Consider the following 23,157-nt stretch of genomic DNA (forward strand, 5'->3'; position numbering starts at 1 on the left):
CAAATTTTGAAAAATGGCTCGACTATGAAGGAGCTTAGCCACTCCTATTATATAGAATACGTTCTTATATAATAATTCTGGAGAAAAAAAAATTATTTTGAAAATCTCGGTAGAAAAGAAAACGAAAATTTTTTACTTGATTGTTTTTTATTTCCAAATAAGAATAGAAAAATCACTAACATTTCTTTCCCCTCTGATGTGCAAAAAATGCATCTTTTGAATATAATTATGTAGAAAAAAAAATCTTTCAAACATTTCTGCAGAAAAGAAATTTTTTACTTTACACTCTTCTCAAATAAGGAAAAAAAATCATGAACATTTCCTTCCCTTCCGATGTGTAAAAAAGGCATCTTTAAATTCGAATTTTAGAGAAAAAAATCCACTCTAGAGCATTAAGATGCTATGACGCTCTACCCCCTGAGCCTCCATGACTCTGGCATGTTGAATAGAAAGTTTTCAAAAAAACAATAGCACAATGTTACGATTAATTTACTTTGAATCTGGTTAATTGTGATCTTAAATTTTAAAATATACGCTAAAAAACATACCCTAAAAAAGATCGAAAAATAAAATCTGAAAATAGCTTTTTTTGTTTTGTTTGAAAAGTAAAAAAAAAAAATGATATTAGCATTATAATTGTAACAGGGTGCGTAGCAAAATCTTTTAACAAAAAATAAGTACCTTTAAAGTACTTTTTAACCACTCAAAAAATGTTTTTAAGTACTACATACATTACCAAAATGCAAGATAATTTTCAAAGAATTTACACGATCACAATAAAATAACTAATTTCTGAGAAAGAACTCTTTTCTTGATTATATTAGCCACCATAAAAAGATCGAGAGATTTTTCGTTTTGATTTCAGAGGTAGAAAAATGAAGGCTGAAATTAAGAATATCTAGCCAAATGCAGCAGAGTTGAGAGAGCAATAATCTCACCGAACCTAGCTCAGTAGACGCACATGCGGATTCCCAAGTATTTCATCAAACATGTAACATGATTAACGTTATCATATGCTAAGGACCAACGGTACTAACGCTATAATTATTATACGCCAAGGACCAACGGTTCAATTTTTGTTACCTTTTAATATGTTTTGAAATAAATAAATAAATAAACAAAATTTTTCTCAAAGATGGGTGCCATTAAAATTTAAGATACATAACATCGTTAAACACCAGAAAACTTCAGCCCTCCGAGCCCAAGCTATTTATAAAGACCTAATGCAGCAACATACTGCTCATGGGGGAATAGATGTTTTCTCTGTCTGGGAGTATTGCAGCGGTTGAAAGGCATTGGCTTGATTGTGGAACTGGCAGACGTCATATTTGATTCATTTAAAAAACGCAGTACCCTCGGGTAAATTGACATTCCAGATAACTTGACCTTTGTCATAATTATTTTATAAAAGAAATACTAGGTAACTTTTAGTAACCCAGTATTTCTTTTATTACTGTATAATGTAAACCTAGTAACTACTAATTCATTGTGCAATTTATATAAATATTTGTAATAAATAAGAGAAAATTACATTTTTATTTATTTAGAAGCTACGGGTTAGTTTCAAAGGAGGGCGGGTACATACATTGTTGGACAAGCCATCCTCAGTGACGGGTAAAATTTCTGTGTTTCTTCGAGCGCTGCTTTAAGGGCTTTTAAAAATCGAAAATAAGCACCTTCAAGCACTTTTTAAAAACGCTATGAACCATGTGTAAACATAATAATAAATATATTGAATTATAAACAACAATATCACTATATAGTTTTATTAAAAATTAAAATACAAAAAGAATAAAATTTTTACAACAGTAGTAGAAGATAAAAAGGTAAAATAATTTTGCCACAAAATGTTCTATTACGCAGCACCTTGTGATTTTTTTGCATTCTCTCTAATCCAGGGATGGTCTAGAATTTCATTCAAGGTCATTCTTTCCACAGGATCCAGTTTAAGTAGCTAAGAAGTAAAATCAAATAGTAAAGCGGTAGAATAAATATCGAAGAAAAATCAGATCAGATTCTTAAAATTATTTTGCTAGCACATAACAATCAAAGTTCTGATAAAGTATATTAACATTAGACTGACCCTTAGTGGTCATTTTGACACTAAATCAATTTTGAGACTAAGTCCTAAAATAACTATACCAGTTAGCTTGACTTTTCCAAACTTTTCGAGATCTTCAAAAGTATCAAAGTAAAATTTTATTTCAATAGATAATTAGTGCATAAAATCATGTTTTATCGAGAATGACTATTTTTTTTTATAATTGTATAACTGGCGTTGAACAGCCGACCCAATTTTGGGTTTAGGACTACTAATGTTTCAATCTGTAGCCTTGTAATTTTGAACCAATCCAGAAGACAAGGAAACTCCTGGATTAGAACCCCAGAGTTACGATATGTTATGGAAACACAGGGGACTTAGTGATTCGACAGATTTAGCACGCATCAGTCCCCATTTATTACATGGGGAGTCTCTGACCAGCAGTGATCGAATCTATGTCCTCTTGAACATGGGTCCAGTGCCCTACCAACTAGGCTGTGGTCAAAATTATATTTGAGTATATTACTTAGATGGATATAGAAAACTGTTTCTTCCCCATTACTGATCATCATTTCATTCATGCTATGAGCATGATCGGCCATGTACAATTTTTTTCTTCATTTTTTCTCACAAAAGAAATTCTCCTGCCTTCTCTTCAAACTCCTGACATCATTTACTCAATTGGCAATTATTGCTTTTCAGATCTGACAATGTACGAACTAGCAATCAGCTTAGAAAAGATTAACTTGCAGTACCATACAAGAAAAAATAAAATTTTGTGAAAAATTCTAATTTGTATTTTATAGCCAGGGGAACTAATAAATTGTAATAAAAATAGCATTTGTCGTTAAAAGTTTATTCAGTATTTGGAAAATAAGCCCATAAAATTTTATCTGTGAAACTATAGATCAAATATTTGTTGAACAATTTGATACAGGAATTTGATATAGGAAAAGACAAAGGCGGAATTTTAAAAACAATTCATTGCGGCGACAATTCGTCGTTAGGACTATTTATCGAGGATTTGACGAAATACCTGTTCCAGTAATTACAACAATAAAAAGGGCGTTCCCTCGGAAAATTAACACTAAAAGAATCTTTTAGGCAGAAAGGTTTGTTATACAGTAGGAAACCGATTATCCGGAACGATCGGGACCATCGCTATTCCGGAAAACTGATTTTTCCGGTTTTTTGAATCGCTACAGAGAGTCGTTTTTTTTATTGTTAAACCCAACTAAAAAAAAAATATTTGGAAATAATCTTGAAAAAACGAAGTAATACACTAATGATTATTTCCAAAATGATGCTAGGGTAAACATCTTTCAAAAAAGAAAGAAAAATCCTAAAATCTTATGAGCAAAAATTTTTTTTTTTAAAAAAATAGCGGGAAAATATATCAAATCTCGTTCCGGTTTTTTGGTTTTCCGGTTTTCTGATTTCCGGATAACAGGTTCTGTACTGTATTATAAATGATACCCGAAATATCCAGCACTCCCTTCTATCTTGCTTTCTTGAAGAAAATCAGGGTAATCTGAGTAAGTATAGGGTAATAAAAAAGTGGCAATTATTAAATTTAGAGTGAAAGAAAAAAAATAATTGAAAAAAAAAAAAACTATGTACAAGATTTAAAAAAATATTTACTGTACTAAAGATGAATAAACATATTTATTTAAAATATTTGGAAATTTTGTTCTGAACACTTCTTTCTCATCAGCACCAAACAATCAATTGTCAACATGTGCAACAGACAGCTGTTCATTTTCTGTAAATTTGGGTGAATGTATAAAGTTCTTCATTGTTTCAAACGCTTCAATGATTTTAGCAGATGTTGCCATTGGTTACGGTGACGTCATCTTTATCACTAACACTCAATACAATTAATACAAAATTGCTAGGATAGCTTCTTCAACAATTTCTTGAATCATCCACAAATTTTCAATGCTCGATGCATGAAACTTTAATGCGCCACTAGAGGCATTTGTTACAGAACTTAAACTAGTCTTCGTTTATTTTACATACCTACCAACATTGAGGAAATAAAATAACCGAGACTTGACTAGAAACATTTTTTAGGCTACGAGTAAAGTTTTGATGCATCATGCATAATTATGCAAGTCAAAAAGAGAAATTCAAAATTGGAAATATAAACACTTACATTTAGCAAAGTAAAAAACATGTATCTTAACCTAAAGATTTCTTAAACAATTATTTATAATTACTTAAAACTATTAACACTCAACATCAGTACTAGCAATAGCACAACCTGTTGAGGAATAAGAGAAGTATTTTAGCCATCAGCGTATATTTTATTGCCAATTTTTTTAAAAATTCCTTCAACAAATACGGAGACAGTTCAAAATATACTGGTAAATTGGAGACAATCTTAAAATACAGGAGTCTTCGTTAAAAAACAGGAGATTTGGCAGGTACGTCATAATAATTAGCATCATGAGTTACTGTTTTAAGAAAACAAAATAACTCAATTTAGCATTTGTGACTGAACCATTGCGGTTGTTGTCGTCGTAGGCAATTAAGGCAGAGAGGGCGCGATCATTCTTGTTTTCTAGTGGTGCCATCTATGGCCAAGAATTCGACTTCTGCCTCACCCACACGCGCGTTTATAGGGCCGACCCATTCCTTCATCCACAGATCGTAATTTTGACCAGAATCAGAGAATGAGCAATCACTGATCCATTTCTCCCAGAGGTATAATTCATTATGGAAGAATGCAGGACTTTGTGATCAGACAGATTTAACGTGCACCAGCCACCATTTATTACACAAGGAGTCTACAACCGGTAGGATTCGAAGTGAGTCAACCAGGCGACTGAACCATTAAAACAAGTCAATACATACATTAAAGCAAACAATGCGGGAACAATACAATGAACTGAGGTTCAACTGTTTATATAAAAAGCAAGTTCATAAGCTGAAAAAATACAACATTAAAATAAGGCAATAGACTTACTTTGCTGATGAAGTCCCTAGCTGATGCAGAAACATACTTTGGATAAACAACATCAACTTTTCGTATTTTTGCATAAGTTTCCTGAGACGTCTTTGATTCAAATGGGGGGTGGCCCACTAAAAACTCATAGCACAAAACTCCCAGGCACCACAAATCGACGGACGAATCATAGGTTTTGTGCTCCAACATCTCTGGAGGAAGGTAATCGAGGGTGCCACACATGGTTTTCCTCTTATTAGAAAGAGCATGAACAGACCATCCAAAGTCAGCAATTTTTACATCGCCTACGAGGTCCAACAGCAGATTCTCTGGCTTGATGTCACGATGTATCACTTTCTTAGAGTGTAGATACATAAAGGCTTTGGCTATTTGAGCCATGTACTGAAAATGGTACATTTTATTAAGTCATCATATAATCAAGAGTAGTAGCTCACATAAGTTTTAAAAAAAAATTTAACTCCATTTTTTGTATTATGATTATCTGCAAGTATTATAATTTAGACAATAGAATTTTTAAAAAAATAGATGTTATCAGGAAAAAATTGACGGTTGCTGAACACGAATCCGCATTTAGTGACCAAATTTTTTTTTGGGGGGGGGGGGAATACGCTTTTCTCTCAAAAAAATATAGTTTTTCAGCATTTATTTTTTTAAGTTTTGAGATAGAAAATTTATTGCCAATTTTATACCTGTAATTTGTCGGTAGGGCAGTGTTTCCCAAACTTATGACTTTTGTGTACCACTAATAAAAAAATTAATGTATTTTTTTAAAAATATACTTATTTTACAAAGTTTTGTTAATAAGTTTATTTGCATCAGTGAGAATATTGTTTCTGCTTTGATAACAGCTGCTGTGATAAAAAAAAATTGCACATAAGTTACAAATCACAACTGCCTATTGACACCATTAATTATTAACTGTTAACTCTGCAATAAATAACCAATAAAAAAAATATATGTAAACCCCCGGGGGGTACGCGTACCACATTTTGGGAAACACTGCTGTAGGATAATAATTCGGAGAATTATGAGTATGGGAATAAGGACTAAAGTATTATTAATATGATGTCTCTCTCACTACTTCATCAGATAAAGAATAATTTATAGAAGTTATGAAATTTATAAAAAATTCTATTGTGCAAATGATTAATATATAAATAAAAAGTTTTTCCATCCACTTAGATGAAAACTCCTCCAATAACCATAATTATTATTAAACCTTCCCCAAAATCATAATTTTAACCAGGTCTCTTTCTTTTTAATTTTTTGCCTATCTTCCTCAATTACCCAATTTAAGACTTCCTAGACTTATGTCAGTTTTTACATCCCCCTTCAACAATTTATTCTCAACTGAGAATATAAATGAATATAAGAGTTTTTACACCATGACCCACCCTCCAAATAAACATAAGTTATCTAAAACCCTGATTTTCAGATTCTCTTTTTTAATTTGTATGTTAATAAAGTATGGAATGCAAGTTTTTTTCTCAACATTGTTTGTTCTAAGTAACAAAAATAAATGAGTACAGGGTGCGTAGCCAAATTATTCGACAAAAAATAAGCACCTTTTAAGAACTTTTCAAGAACTCAAAAAAAGAAACAAAAAAACTTTTGTCATTGTTTTTGACAATTGCTAAAAATCATGAAATTTTGAATCATGTAAAACGAATGGCGTTTTTCTACTCTACGGACAGAGAATACGCCAAAAAAGATAGGGGTTGAATTAATTCTGAAAATGTTGAATAGAACAATGTAAACTGTGTCTTTTTGCATAATTTTTTAGCAAAAATCAACATGGTAAAGGAAAAATCTCATTTTGAAAAAGGGAAAATCAAGAGCCTTTTAAAAACACCCAATGAAAAAAGCACCTTTAAGGGCTTTTAAAAACCGAAAATAAGCACCTTTAAGCACTTTTTAAAAACGCTACGCGCCCTGGAATATCTTACCTTATAAAATCAAAATTCTTAAGGGCATTTCAAGTAAAATATTTAAAGATTTTTTTAAAAATTTTTAAATCAAAATCTATATATATATTTCTCTTACACGGCACCAAAAAAAAGCCTCATTACAACTCCCCGAATGGCAACGTTAGAAAATCAACCAATTATTGCTGCTAAAAATGTCACATGAGGTGGCTCAACATATAGCTCTTTTAAAAACGGAAACAATAACCAGAGTGAGCATTATCAGGTTGTTCAATTCAGATTCATGCCCTAAAAACATGATAATATTTAATTTAAACTCAATTAGGAATTAATTAGTTTGGCCTTCTCCGTGACTATAAATAAGTCAGAAGGTCAGACTTTTGAGAAAATCAGTTTAGTATTGACTAAACAAGTTTTTAGTCATGGACAACTTTATGTTGGCCTGTCAAGAGTTAAGTCATTTGACAGCCTTTCAGTAATTGCTCCAAGATGCCAAATCTATAATTGTGTTTTCAAAGAAATTCTAAATGCTTAGTGTTAATTTCTTAGAGCTTTGCGGAAAAAAATTTTTTTTTGGAAAAAATTTAATTGAAACTCCTATTGGCAGTAGGCAAGGGGAACTGCCAAAATCCTAACTCCCCGATTAGAAATGCAGCATGGCGACCTCCACGTGGTATTTCTCGGGTAATGCTAACAGCCATGCATTTTAATTTATTGTATGTAAATGTAAAACATCCTTATTTTGTTCTAAAATGTTATGTACTTTATCACAAATGTTAATTAATATAGAAATTGATTTCAATAATGCTGATCTCCAAAAAATATTTCATTTGGCGATAAAAAAAATTTTTGTGTTCCTGAAAATGAAAGACTTTTTGAGGGTTATTATCTCACAAGGAAAAGTTAGGATTTAAAGTTTATATTTTTAAATAATAAAATTTTTTTCTAAAACTTTCAGAATTTCTAGCATTAACTAATTTATTACACATTTAGTTGAATTTAGGTGAGTAACTGCAATATTTGATAATTTATTTTGCTAATATGTTTCTCATTTAGCTAATGTTTTGATTTTTTCACCATGTACAATCTAAATAGCTAATATACTTTTTTAAAAGCCAATAAGAACATTGATAGAATTCTTCTACATAAGTACAATACTATGTCTTTGATGATAAAATACTATGTCTTTGATGATAATATACTATGTCTTTGTGCTAGAACATTGTGTTCATTGGCGAGCGAGCGCAGCGAGCCATGGTTCACGGCGTGAACCACATAGGATTGCGTAGCAATTCTCGGGGGTTGGCGAGCGTTAGCGAGCAGGGGGCGGAGCCTCCTAGTTTAGATTATGACTCTTAACATTTATATGTGAATGAAAAACACATAAAACAAAATTCACAATCGAACAAAAAAAAAAAAAAAAAAAAGGGAAACAAAAAAAAAGCTTTTCAGTTCAGAATAAAAATTACCCTTTCTGATTTTTTTTGTTTTTTTTTGCAATAATTATCAATATGTTGCTTCCTGCAATAAGATTTCAAGGACATTAAAGTTAAATTAATTGCATAGAAATGAATGAAGATAATAAATAAAACTGAAATTTTTATTTCCCTTTTACAAAATTTTCGAACACTAAATCAATGATCTATGGTTATCATTGGTTACTAACTGGCAGCCTGCGGGCCGCATCTGGCCCGCGAAGTCTTATTTCTCAGGTTTCCCATCCAAGAAAATATTTATTCAAATACAAAAATAATCGTGTATGTTGCTCTTTTTTATTTCATTTTTTTGTATTTTGTGAATATAATTTAGCATGTGTGTATCAGAAATTTTCTCGAAGGAATTCTCGATTTAACGTTTTGAAACCACTCATTTTGGACGAAAATAAATTTTAAATGTAGATTATCTATTCTTTGGTGGTTGCAGCAGACAAATGTCAATTCTCTCATTGAACATTTTGTGTGCTACTATGAAAGTTTTAATATGTACCAACCTTTTTAAAGTTTTATTATCTTAACAATTAGATATCTGTTGCACATTAATTGTTTAATACATAGGTGCACATTAAAGTTATTGAAGTCAGAATTTTTTAATATGCAATTAAATATTTTTAAAAATCTACTTCTTATTTTAATTTGTCATTCAATAATTTTGTTTTGTACAACTTGATAAAAATCTGACAGTAATATTTAATGTTCCTTCAAACATAAAAGAGTCCTAAATAAAATCTTGATTAAGTTGCGGCCTAACTGCGACTGGTGTTTTTAACTGTGGCCCCCGGCCTAATGTATGTTGGAAACCCCTGATCTACAGGACCATCAATTTGTAAAGCAACTATCAATCCTGCCCCAGCATTTATTGTATGATCAAATGAAATGTGTGTACCCCTTCATGCCTTTCTTTTCATTATGCACTAATGAGAAATAAAATATTATACAGTAGGGAACCGATTATCAAGAACGATCGGGACCATCGCTATTACGGATAACTGATTTTTCCGGCTTTCTGAAAGGCTACAGAAAGCCGTTTTTTTTATTGTTAAACCCAACTTAAAAAAAGTTTTTTTTTGGAAATAATCTTAAAAAGAAGAAAAAACGATGGAGTAATACACTAATGATTATTTCCAAAATGATGGTAAGGTAAACATCTTTCAAAAAAGAAAGAAAAATCCTAAAATCTTATGAGGAAAAAAATGTTTTTTTTTTTTTAAAAAAAATGGCGGGAAAATGTATCGAATTTCGTTCCGGTTTTTTGGTTTTCCGATTTCCGGATAACGGGTTCTGTACTGTATAAATCAACTTGATATAACACATACAGAACTTAACTAGCTTATAATTCCATTGCTAAGCAATGATTTGTTCTTAAAATTTTAATATAGTGATTCAAAGTATAATTTTTTTTTTCATTATGAATTTATGGAATTTTTTTTAAATAATAAATTTTTAATATCATTTTTACAGAACTGAAAAATAACAAACATTCACCTTAAGAAAATAAATCTGGATATCTAATAACCACAGAAGAAACTTTGGATATAATTATTATAAAGAGGGATCAACTTTGTACTGTTGTTGTTAGGCTATTATGGGAAGGGAATCAATTGTTCTTGTTTTCTAGTGGCGCTATCTATAACCAAGAATTCAACTTCTGCCACACCTATTTATAGGGTGGACCCATTCATCCACAGGTCATAATTTTGACATGAACCAGAGAATCTTCAAATTAGTACCCCCAGAGGTATAATTTGTTAAGCGAACATGGATGACTTGATGACTAGAAAATTAACGTGCACCAGTCACTATTTACTACACGGGGAGTCCTCGGCAGGCTGTGTGCGAACTTCCGTTCTCACAAACACGAGTCCAGCACCCTGCCAACCAGGCTATCCTGGCTTAACTTTGTACTAAACATGCTAAATAAAACTTTTTCTGCTGATTCATATCTTTTTTTATTCTGTTAGATTATTAATTTTGCTTCAGAAACTTTTCATTCAAACTTTGTTAAAATTCATATTCTAAATTTTAGTTGCTTGAAAAAAAGAAAAAGATCATGTATTATACGAGAAATGCGGTAAAAAATTTCGAATTTAAGGAATGTCACCCTAAGAGGGGGCCATTTTTGTTGCTTAGAACAAATATAAAATTGAGGGATAAACTCTCATCTATGAGTGAAATTGATCGATTAGAACTAAGACCAAAAATTGTTTGCAAGAATTTTTTTTTAATTTGATTGAATAATAAACATGATTATCAGAAAATTTTTTGGAAAAATAACCAAGACTGTTCAGAAAGGATATTATCTATATATATAGCTAAAGAATCTTAATTATATATGATTAATAATATAAATTTAATAAGCTTTTATATTCTTCATAACAGTAAAACCTACCTCTAAATTTTAAACAGTTGAGATAAATGTTAAACAAAAGCTGATTAAATATTTAATAATTTATCTGAAAAGAAGTAGACATAATTACTTTGATTGAATTTTAATTTACAAATAACATCAAGTATAAGTAAAGATGAAAATAGCAAACAAAATTCTGAGTATTTTCCCAGTTGGTAAAGAAAGAATTAAGGCATTTTCCCTGTTAGTTTTAAATTCCCTGTATTTTCCAAGTTTTTCCTGCGTAGTAGCAACCCTGACACTGTATCCTTTTCTGCAAAACGCTGCAGCGGTTTTCTGCTATCAAATCTGCACTTATTAGAAACAGAAATTCATTATCAAAATTTCATTTAATTTAGAAAATCAAATTATTGCTAAATTTCTGAATATGAATGAAAAAAAAAAAAATTCAAACTATTTTTTTTTGGATTTTATATTTTTGCTATTATATTTTTACAATTTTTTTGGATTTTATGTTTTTGATAATCTTACAGATTTTTTTAGTAATTATTACTGTTTTTTATAAATAAAAAATACCAAATTATAATTTCACTTGCAATTAGAACGTCAGAAAAAAATATATATAAGGGACAACAGCGTCCTATCTGCACCAAAGGGTCAATACATTTGAATTTTTACATTTCTCCTTTGTCTTTTACTAGGAATATGTATGATTAATATATTATTAAATGCTTGTTAATTTTTTTTAAAAATCACATAAAATATATCAAAACTATCTTTTAAAAACAAAAACACTAAAGAAATTTGATCTGAATTCTGCCATTAATTAGACCTCTGAATGCTAAAAACTTGAAAAGTTAGTACCATTTAAATACTTCAGAGTGAAACTAATTTGCATTGTAGGAAAACACTCAGAGAAAAAAGCAAACAATTTTGAATCAATTGAACATAAAGAATAAAAATTTAAATCAAAAGAAAAGTAAATCTAAATACATTTAAAATATCCACAATAAGACAATTCACTAATTAAAAAAAAAATGTAACTCACTGTTGCTGATGTAGCTTCATCGAATCTTTTCTGCTTTTGCAAAGCTTTATAAAGCTCTCCACGAGCAGCAAATTCAAGAATATAGTAGATCTTAGTTTCATCATAAAAGTAACCATACATTCTCAAAATATTTGGATGTCTGAAACAGGTTTAATAAAATTAATATATCTTAGGTTGAGAAAGAAAATAACTGCAGTTACTTGCTATAGCATTATCAAGGAGTGGAGTCAAATCTTTCAACAAAAAATAAGCACCTGTTAAGTACTTTTTAGGTACTCAAAAATATTTTAAACACCATATACAGTAACAAAATGCAAAGTAATTTTTAGAGACTTTACATGATCATGATAAAATAACTAGTTTCTGACAAAGGAATTTTCTCTTGATTATATTAACCACCATAAAAAGATCGAGATATTTCGGTTCGATTTCAGAAGGTGGGAAATGAAGCCTGAAAATGAGAATATCTGGCAAAATGCAGCAGAGTTACACATGAGAGTGCAATAATTGCACCGAACCCATATCAGTAGTTGCACATGCGGACTTGCAAGTATTTCAAACATGATTGGCGCTTTCATATGCTATGGACCGACGGTAAGCGGAAATAGATTGTCGTTGAATGAATTGTGAAAACGTTGAATAAAACAATGTGAAAAGCTCACTTTTGCATATCACATGGTGAAAATTCACACAGAAAAGAAAAAAATCCAATTTTCGAAAAGGGAAAATTGAGCATTTTTTAAAAACATCCAATAAAAAAAGCACCTTTAAGGGCTTTTAAAAATCGAAAATAAGCACCTTTAAGTACTTTTTAAAAATGCTACACACCCTGAATATAAATTAGCCACTTAAATTCTTTTAACCACTTTTTCTAAAAGGAGCCACACATTTTCACTATATATGGATGCATGAAATAAATATATAACATAGGTTGAGTCATAAAATAACTACATTTACTTCATAACATTCAGCATTGAGTTAATAATAATTTATTTTTTTCAATTCATGGCTCATTTTATTTTTATCAAAAATAATATCAAATTAAATTAAAAACTCACCAATAAATTTACGAGAATATAAATAATGACTGAGCAACAAAAGACATCAGGATTTCGAAAAAACAAAGCATAAGTTTGTAGCAATAATTGGAGAAATATTTTTTATCAAAGCACTACATACATTTATGATGGAATCGGCACAAGTTGTGAGTAAAAAAGTTAAAACTTTAATGCATAATTTAAAATTTTCATGAGTGTAATTTAAATATATATATATATATATATATATAGATCANTATATATATATATAAGTAGGAAATTATTTTGCTACAAATCTGAATTTGCAACATAGTCAAATTTTATTAAAATGCAAAAATATGGTGTTATTATAAAAGAAAAGTATGAATGAAAGAGCATTTCTAGAATGGAACAATCTTTTAAACTTTTATAATTTCCTTTTTTCCCCTTATATTTACGAATTGAAATTCTAGCTAAAAACGGTCACCATCAAATTTTTTTATTCTTATAATAAGAATTGAAGAATCAGGAGCTTGGTTTTCCCTCCGACATGTGTGTAAAGAATTTTTTGAAAAATAAAGTAAAAGGCTTTGTTACATAATATACTATGTTATATAATAATTCTGGAGAAAAAAATCTTATGAAAATCTCGGTAGAAAAGAAAACTAAATTTGTTTTACTCCATTATTTTTGATTATTCCCAAATACAAAAATCACGAAAATTTCTTTCACCTGTGATATGCTAAAAAGGCATCTTTTGAATATAATTTTAAAGTTAAAAAAATCTTTCGTACACTTCCGCCGAAATTTTTTTTTACTTCATTATTTTTTATATTTCATTTTTCTCAAATAAGAATAGAAAAATCACGAAATTTTTTTTCTCCTATGATGTGTGAAAAAGGCATCTTTTAAACATAATTTAATGGAAATTTTTTTTTTTACTTCCTAAAGGAAAGTTCTTTCTGCAAGAACTTTGTGATGTTCTATGACAATGTCTACTACAGGGATGAAAAGGTTTGCACAGGATTGGTGGGGAAAACATTTTTCTATACACTTGTTTAGAAAGAAAAAAAAAATTGTAGCTACCGTAAGTTGGTTTGGATTTCTATCTCTCTTCTTATTTGATGTTCCACACCATTCCTCAGAATTTGTGCCTTGGACAGAATCTATAATAAATTACAGAACGATATAATAAAAGTTCAAATCAGTAAGAAATCAAAAATTTATAAAAAGCAGTTAACCAATAAAAAGATTTGTACACTAAAATATATTTAATAATAAAATGATCGCCACTCAAATTTGGAAAAAAAAACTCCCTGTATTTTCCCTGTATGTGTTATACACAGTATATTAAGATGAAGGAATTACTGAGTTCTTGTATGAGCTATATTGGGCTAACTCCACAGCCCAAAGAGGGTCAAGGCCTACTGTGCCCATCTCAGTTTTCTTGACCTTGGGCTCTGGGACGCAGATGTTCCGTTTAGGTGGTCAACCGAACGTGAAACCCCCAGTGTTTAGTTCCCAAGCATGCTTGGTACTCATTTATTGACCCACTGAAGGGATGAAAGGCTGAGTCAACCTTGCCCGGCCCAAGGATTGAACCCAGGACCAGTGACGTGTACCACTCAGCCACCAGGCGTCATTGAGCTAACTCTACTACTTTTAACTGTGGGAAAAACTTGAGCAAAAAAAGAACAGCTGAACATACTTAAATAATGGTCCAGTAAATGAAATAATTTAGTATAGCTGAAATATCTTCGTTAAATATCCCATAGATACCCACTGAGTGGTCACAATTTTTTAAAAAGATGAAAATAAGAAATAAAGGTATAAACATAATTTTGCATTTATTGTAATAAATTGTCAAAAAGTCATAGGTTGAAACGTAAAAAACTAATCAATTTGAGCCAAATTTCATTTATTTGGATCCTTTATAAAATTTTACTTTTTAACCAATTTTACATATAAACACATTTCTTTTTTTTATTATTTTAAATACATAGAGCATTACTGCAAAATATGTTTTGATGTCATTTAAAAATAGTTTAATCATCTTTCAAAGCTAAAGATAATGAACGCAACCTACAGAGAAAAGAATGTTAGCCCTACTGGATACCAGATAAGTACATTATCTTGTTTCAGAAGAAAACGTAAACGGACGCTATTTTTCTGATATTGGTCATATATAGAATTGCGCAATTCACCTGATATTCTACAGCCACTTTACAACCCATATAGGCCCTATATATAATTATCAGAGCCATGATGGCTCAGGGGATAAAGCGTTCGCTTTCCAATGACGCAAACCAGGTTCAATTCCCAGTCAATACGAATTCTGCATCCGCCTTGCACATCAAATATCCTCAGTGGTAGATGGATCACGGGTTAGAGTCTCCTTGCCATTAGGCTAACCGTGGGAGGTTCTTGTGGTCTTCCTCTCCATGTAACGCAAATGAGGGTTAGTTAAATCAAAAAGTCCTCCACAAAGGCAAATTTCTCCTAATACTTGATCTAGGAGTTCCCTTATCTTTTGGATTTGGTTCAAAACTACAAGGTTACGGACTTGAACATTAGAAGTTGCAAACCCAAAAATGGGGTCAGTTGTTTAACAACGGTTATACAATATAAAAATATATATAATTGTCAGATTCACCTGATATTTTACATTCATTTTTCAACCAATATAAGCTTCATATTGGCAGATATTGACACTATATAGGATCAATATTAAAAAAATCTAGACACCCCAATATTGGTCCCATGGTGCGTGTTGACATAGGACTCACATTGAGCCAAACTGAAGTAAAGATAAAATTGTTGCTTAGGGAGTACCCTAGTGCTTGCAGAAGCAGTTCTGGTTTTAAAGTCATATACATATTGGACATAGATATTGGAAGATACTTTTTAAACAGAATTATGTATGCATTGAAAACTTTATCAAAAATAGAAAAAGTACAGATCATGTTTTCCTGTTACCAAGATTGTAAAGTTTTGATCAGGGAAGGGAAAAAAAAAAACATCAAGGCATTAAATTAAAAAATAGTATAAATTTTCCATTATTTCGAAAATCATGACAATTAAGTCTTGCCTCAGTATTTACGTTAACTATATTCTTCTAAATTTAAACCTCTCATTAACACATATCTGCCAACATTAGAGAAATAAAATAACAGAGATTTTACCAGTGACATTTTGTTAGTTACAAGTAAAGTTTTGATACATTATGCATAATCATGCAAGTCAAAAAGAGAAATTCAAAATTGGAAATTATATAAGCTCTTACAATTAGCAAAGTAAAAAATGTGTATAAATCTTAATCTAAAGATTTTTTTAAACCATAAATTATAATTACTCAAACTGTTAACACTCAACATACTGCACTACTGGCAATAGCACCATCTGTTGAGGAACAAGAGAAGTATTTTTGCTCTCAGCAGATATTTTATCGCCAAATTTCTTACACAATTACAGAGAAATTTGAGAATATAACAGGACATAGTCATAATACATGAGTCTTCATTAAAAAAACAGGAGACTTGGCAGGTATGTAAACAAGAAATTTTGAAAACAATGAAATAACTATATAATGGAGCATTTAACACTCTTGATCAAAATATACTTCATTTGAACTGTTTTACCTTCAGCGCTACAATAAAATGAGTTTTCCTTTCTCTAGCAAGATAAACATTTCCAAATTTTCCTTTTCCAAGAGGTCGTCCAATATCAAAATCATTTATAGTAAATATTTTCCTGAAACAAGATAGCAAAGTTTAATGAAGAAAAACATTAAGCTTTAGCAGATATAAAGAAATAAATTAATATTTGGCAAAAGTAAGTTTAGGTTATTATCAAGAACTGAATTTATAGCAAGAGTACCAGATGGTGAAAAAACAAACAAAAAAAAAACCCCAGTCTAATAGAGATGAAAACAATATATAGCAGTGAAAGGGCAAGACTAACTAATGGTCGCCAAGTGGCAATTAGTAAATAAAACAGCCAACAAAAAAATTACCATCATCTGCCACTAACTCTCTTTGTCATTGGACAGACTATCCTTACCTTACTATCTTTACTAGCGGTTGTCACATGGCAATTAAACAGACTATCCTTACCATTTTTTAATTCCTGGAAATGCTCTCAAATTATGTGCACGAAAACATACCTACATAATAATTTCTGTTCATTTTTTAATTAAATGCTTGTCAAGTTGTATGGTAATGTATTTCCTATGAGGAATTTTTAAGTAGGATAAATTTAAGCACAATAAAATTCATTCCTAAACTTCTTTTTTCAATCTATACTTAAACAAAAGGATTTTATTTCTTCATTATCATCTGATATGATATTGTTTAATGGTTTTTTCTGCCCCTTTTTTTATTGACAATTTGTTTAAAATTTTTTTCAGATGTAGCTAACTTAGTTTTTTATTGTGGCTGTAAAGTAGAATAAATTATTCATGAAAATAAACACCTCAAAGAGTAAGTTGATGCTTGATTTAATTCCTTCACTGAAAGATGCAACAGGAATAAAATGTCGAGTGCAGTATTTTATTTTTGATGTACCTGTACCAAATAACAATGAAGGTGGAAGAGAATGACAAAAATAGTAATTCTCCTAAAAGTAATATTTCCAACAAATAAACAGAGTGTGCAGCCAAATCTTCCATCAAAATATAAGCACCTTTTTAGCATTCAAAAAATATTTTTAAGTACTATATACACTAACAAAATGCAAAACAATTTTCAAAGACTTTGCATGATCATGATAAAATAACTAGTTTCTGACTAAACTCTTTCCTCAATTATATTAGCCAACATAAAAAGATTTTTTGATTCGATATCAGAGGGTGGAAAATGAAGCCCGAAATTGAGAATATCTTGTAAAATCCAGCAGAGATGCACACGAGAGTGTAATAATCTCGCTGAACCCAGCTCATTAGACACACATGCGGACTCGCAAGTATTTCATCAAACATGTCTAATGTCGTGAGGAAAACAATCAATAAGAAAAGAACTAGTAAAAACAAATAGTGATATCTCCCAAATTAGACATAAGTTTTGTGTGATTTGATTACATCAGTGTTTCCCAAACTTATGACTTTTGTGTACCCTTTCTAAACATTTCCTAATGCTGTGTACCACTAATAAATAAATGAGTGTATATTTTACTTAAAAAAAACTGCACAAAAGTTAAAAATCACAACTGGCTGTTGACACCACTAATTATTAACTCAGCAAAAAAAGCCAATAGAAAAATACGTAATCGTAAATTTTCATGGCTAGCTTTGCTTTTAAATAAATATTTTTAAATTTTCTTTAGTTGCAAGATATTTCGCATAAGAGCGCGCACCTCCTCTAAACTGTGCCCGTAACACAGGTGGTACGCGTACCAAACTTTGGGAAACACTGGATTACATTATTAAAAACGATATCTGTTAGGGATTTCTGCAATAAATACAATTGTTTTTAACACATAAAAATTATTCTTATTGCCAGAAATTAAAAATATTTATTATACTTGTCAGTTACCAAATCTCACTAGATGTTTAATTACACTCGAATTTAATAGGGAAATAATCTTTTTCAATATCAGTATAGTTTAACAAACATAAGTTATTTAGTGAAATTACAAATTCTGAAACTTTTTTTTTTTTTTTTTAAATAACGGCAGGCACTTGAACTCTCGTTCTTCACCTCGGAAGATGCCGGAAGTGTTGCTCATTTAGCGTTACCCAGTGGGCACCTGTGAACCTAAGTCACGGAGGCGAGCAACATTACCCACGCCACACTGCCACAAACCCGTTCATAGGACGGGCCACATTCACACATCACACACAACAGAAGACAACACAGAGAGAAACATCCATGCCCAGAGCGGGATTCGAACCCGCAGCCATTGGCTTCGCAGTCAAGAACGCTAACCGCTCGGCCACCTGGCCGGCAATTCTGAAACTTGTTACTTACATTGGTATCTTTTTCTTAGCCCCTACTTTGCGGCCAATTTGAAGAGTTTCTTCATTGCTCTACAGATAATAAATACAAAATTGTAAACATTAAAATCATTTCTATTACACATATATAAGAAAACTAAACATGAGTAATATGCGAGATATATTAGAAAACATATCTTATGGTAATCATACGTTAAAAAATGTACCTGGAGTTAAATTGAAAATAAAAGATTTCACTAAATAAGGTTTCATTAAATTTTACAGATTTTAGTAGTATATATTAAAAAAAGTTACAGTGAAAGACGAAAAAATTAGAGAATGTGTAACAATCAGTGTTTACTCGCAAATTTTCAACATAAAAAAATATTACTAAAATTAAGGAATGATATTTATAATTAAATAATTATCACTAACTAAATAAAATGAACTTTTCATTAAAACAGATGGTAAAAAAAACAACCTTTTACCTGAAAAAATAAATAAAAAAGCAGTTTTTTTAAAGGATGGAAGCTTATTTTTACATAAAGGGCACATTTATAAGATCAAAGGGTAGGTGGGGTGGGCCGCCTTTCTATAAACGCTTACGGAGAACACTGGGATTTATAAAAATGTGGAAGATTTCATTCTTGGTACAGAATGGCGGAAAACAAGAGCAAAAATACAGAAATCTTAGCAGATTTGCATATATATTATTGTGCATTAAGGAACCAAACAATGTTTTCTCTTAACTACATAAAAATATAAAGACAAAGTATCACATTAGAATTCCATTTCGAAGCACAGACAAAACAATTTTAATAATTTACCAAAGAGACAAATCTCTTAATTCCAAAGAAGAAATCGTGGTAAATACCATCTTAAAAGAAATAGGCTCCTACCAACTTAAGAGGAAGAAACTTTTCTGGCGATATCCTGACAACAGTTGATTAAAATTGATTTTAAACTTTCAATTTATTTTTTAAATGTAAAAGTTTGTCTTGGAGTTACCACAAGTTATACTCTTCTAATTTGATCCCTTGTGATGTTTTTATTTATTTATTCAGAAGTTGAAAATACTTTGCGATTATTTAGCCATAAATTTCATTATGGAAATCTTCCCACAGGTTTCTTCTGTATCTTAATCTGTATATGTTGCACTAAATATAGCAGCCAAATGGATTTTCAACTTACAATATATATATATANATATATATATAGCGGTTAGCTAGAACATTATATTTATTCACAATTGTTGCGAGTCGCTGGCCAAAAGCTGCCAAGACTTGTTAATTATATTGCTAAAGATCACGATTCCATCCCACATTTCCAACAAAGAAATGTCAAATAATAAAATAATTTTTAAACAGTTAATTGTTGCAATGTCACTCAATGGTATTAATACAAGACTGAAAAATTAAGAGGAACAACAACTTACAATTCCAAGAATGTCTTTGCTTTTGACGACATTCATCTTAATTTGTGTTTATTATTCAGAGAATTCGAATTCAAAACTTCACCAGTATTAGCGCGGTTAACAATTAATTTTTTTCCGTTCTTATTTCTGCCCTTTAAATGGTGTGCTGATTCCTCTCGTTGAGTTGGATTAACTAAGGGAGCATTCACACTGCAAGCGACTCGCACATGCGATCATATGAACAGGGGGCAAAAAAAAAAAAAGATTTCGCCCTGTATAACTTTTGTACTAACGATCGGTTGACCTCAAGTATGCTAATTAATTAGCACTAACAATTAATTAAGTCACGAAATCAGACACAAAGACGGACTTTCTTTGAATAAACATGTGCTTTTTTTACATATTTGGAATCCTGACCTTTCAAGTAGGGAGAGTAGACAAAATTTCGAAAAAATTGGGTCGCAATGAAGATTTATATATTTGGCGATAGTCCCAGAAAACAGCCAAGTAAAGTCGCCGTCACAAATGAATATTTTAAGGTGACCCATAGACTAACTCAAGAGAGGAATACTTATTTTTGCTCCATTGTTAAGGAACCAAGTTCAGACTATAAAAAAAATTGAAATAATGTTCTGAGATTCCTCGGGGAAATTTAATTAATAATAGTAAATAGAAAATATCTCGAATTTTCTAGGCAATAGACAATTTTTATTCTGATTTCTATCCAAAAAGCCAAGCTTTTTTTCTTTTTAATCTCTTTTGAAAAGAAAATTTGAATCAATTTAAAAATTATATTTGTGATTTTCTAAGCTTTTAGAATTTGAATGCATGAACTTTTTATCTGACATTATTTGGGTTTTTTTATGCTGTTTTTACTTTATTTATACAAGGATTTCATACTGAAATCAAATTTACATAACTTATTTTAACCGTATACAAAATTTTAGGGATAATCATTTTTGCAGCTTTAATCGAGTCTTCTAGGCATGAAAGTTTGAAGAAANAAAAAATTTAAAAAAAAAAAAAAAAAAAAAAAAAAAGTGCCTGAAAAGTAAATTTTTAATTTTATAGTAATTCTAATGCACATGCTCATGGTTTTATATAGTTTATGATTTTTCTTTTTTCTATAACTCAAGGAATTGCTGAATGTCAAATGACATTTTAAAAACATTGAAATATGTTATGTTTAAGAATAACATATTGAAATAATATGTTGCGTATTGTATGATTCATTGTTTAAAAAAATCGCTTCATTCTGCTAAATATTTAGGTTACATTTTTTTCTTCCTTTGGATAAAGATGATTTGCAAATAGATTCCCGATCTTTCGATCCATTCTGAAACTTTTGCAAATTCACCTTAAATAAAATGTCGTGCAGCATGCTATTCAATTACGATAAGCTACATTTATCACCAAATACACCAACTATGATTTCTTTGTTTTCTTACATATATCTGATACGATACTCTCTTTTTAAATAGAGTTCGCGAGCATTCTTGAGAAATTGAAATGGTGGCACAATAAACTTAAATATGTAATGTATATGTAACGCAGTGCCGTAGCGAGCTTAACTCGCGCCCGGGGCACAATACCTTTTTAGCGCCCCCCCTCCATTCGAAAACCATCTAATATTATAAGTAAAATATACTCGCAAAGTAATAAATAAATAAAGTAAAATAAATAAAGTCATAGGCTGAAGCTAGGCATTAAATTTGAGAAAACAAGACTAGATTTTGAAGTCCATAATATTTATTTCTTTTGATATCGTTTATTAGTCGATTTCGAACCGCCAGAAGATGGATGAATTCATTTTGAATCTGTGACGAATATGAGACAGTTTTTGGAGTTTCTGTGTCATGTTTAAGATGATTTGCTAGTAGCGGATCAAACTGAACTACAAGTCTAAGTAAAGATAATAGGTTTCCTACATTTGTATCATCTTGAAGTGCTAGTTTTTCAAGATGGCCACGTAGAGGAAAATTTTGTATAATTAAATACCTCATGCAAGCTAATATTCTTTGCATGAGGTATTTAATGATACAAAATCTTCCTCTACGTGGCCATGTAATATATTTCGACACCGTTCTTTTTCAGACTGAATGTTCGCTTCTAATGATACATCAATTCCCGTTCTACTTATACTTATTATTTGTTCTGTTTCTTTCCAAGCCGTAAGTGATTTTCGGTAGTTTTATCTTAATTTTCTATAGAGTTGATTAACTATCCTTTTTAGTTAAATTTAAAATTAAACTAAGGTAGGTTTTTAAAATTAGCTTTAAAAGAAGTCAAAGTCCAATGCTTATTAATGTGATAGTTTTGACAAGCATAGAAAAAAGTTGCTGTTTTTAGGTTGTCCCCCAGATAAGCCATATTTGCGGTAAATTAATAGCTCTTTGTTTAATCGAATACTGTTAACAAATTTTTTCATACCCTATTCACTGAATAATAGAATCGTCGAGTAGATGTAGTAAGTAATCTTATTTGTTTTATTACTTACCAAGAATGCCTTGAACTTGAAAGGTAGCAACACAGTGAAATATACACTATAATTTATGCTAACATTAAACTTATAACATTTAATAACATTTCATTTTTATTCTAAGCAGAGCGCGATGACAATGACGCAAAACTGAAAAATACAGGCACAAAATAACTTAAACGTTAATATTTCGGGTATTTACCTAACTTGTAGCGGAATTCCACAACCTGTCGCAAGTGTCACGGATATGTACAGTCACGGAAAAAAGTATCCGGAAAGTAACAAATAAAGAATCATTTATTTTTTGAAACAGATAATTCTCAGGTACACAACAAATACGGCGTTTGTGTCCTTTCCTAGAAACAGCAAAACGCTGTATTTGTTGTGTGTCTGAGAAGTATCTATATTAAAAAATAGACAATCTTTTAGTTGTTATTTTCGGGATACTTTTTTCCGTGACTGTACATATAAGTACATTAGAGTGCTATTGTTAT

The 23,157-nt window shown here is 30.6% G+C and overlaps 1 protein-coding gene across 1 annotated transcript; it reads right to left on the minus strand.

Moving 5' to 3' along the window:
* Positions 1–1,752: 1,752 nt before the first annotated feature.
* Positions 1,753–20,349, minus strand: LOC107438852 (aurora kinase C). The gene is made up of 7 exons (XM_016051247.3): positions 20,206–20,349; positions 18,805–18,863; positions 16,480–16,591; positions 13,928–14,007; positions 11,826–11,964; positions 5,010–5,390; positions 1,753–1,954 (listed from the first exon to the last, which is right to left on the minus strand). The coding sequence occupies exons 1-7, from the start codon at positions 20,239–20,241 to the stop codon at positions 1,856–1,858; spliced, it is 906 nt and encodes a 301-aa protein (XP_015906733.1). The 5' UTR covers positions 20,242–20,349; the 3' UTR covers positions 1,753–1,855.
* Positions 20,350–23,157: the final 2,808 nt, after the last annotated feature.

This window comes from Parasteatoda tepidariorum, chromosome 6 (assembly GCF_043381705.1).
Source record: "Parasteatoda tepidariorum isolate YZ-2023 chromosome 6, CAS_Ptep_4.0, whole genome shotgun sequence".
NCBI classification, from domain to species: domain Eukaryota; kingdom Metazoa; phylum Arthropoda; class Arachnida; order Araneae; family Theridiidae; genus Parasteatoda; species Parasteatoda tepidariorum.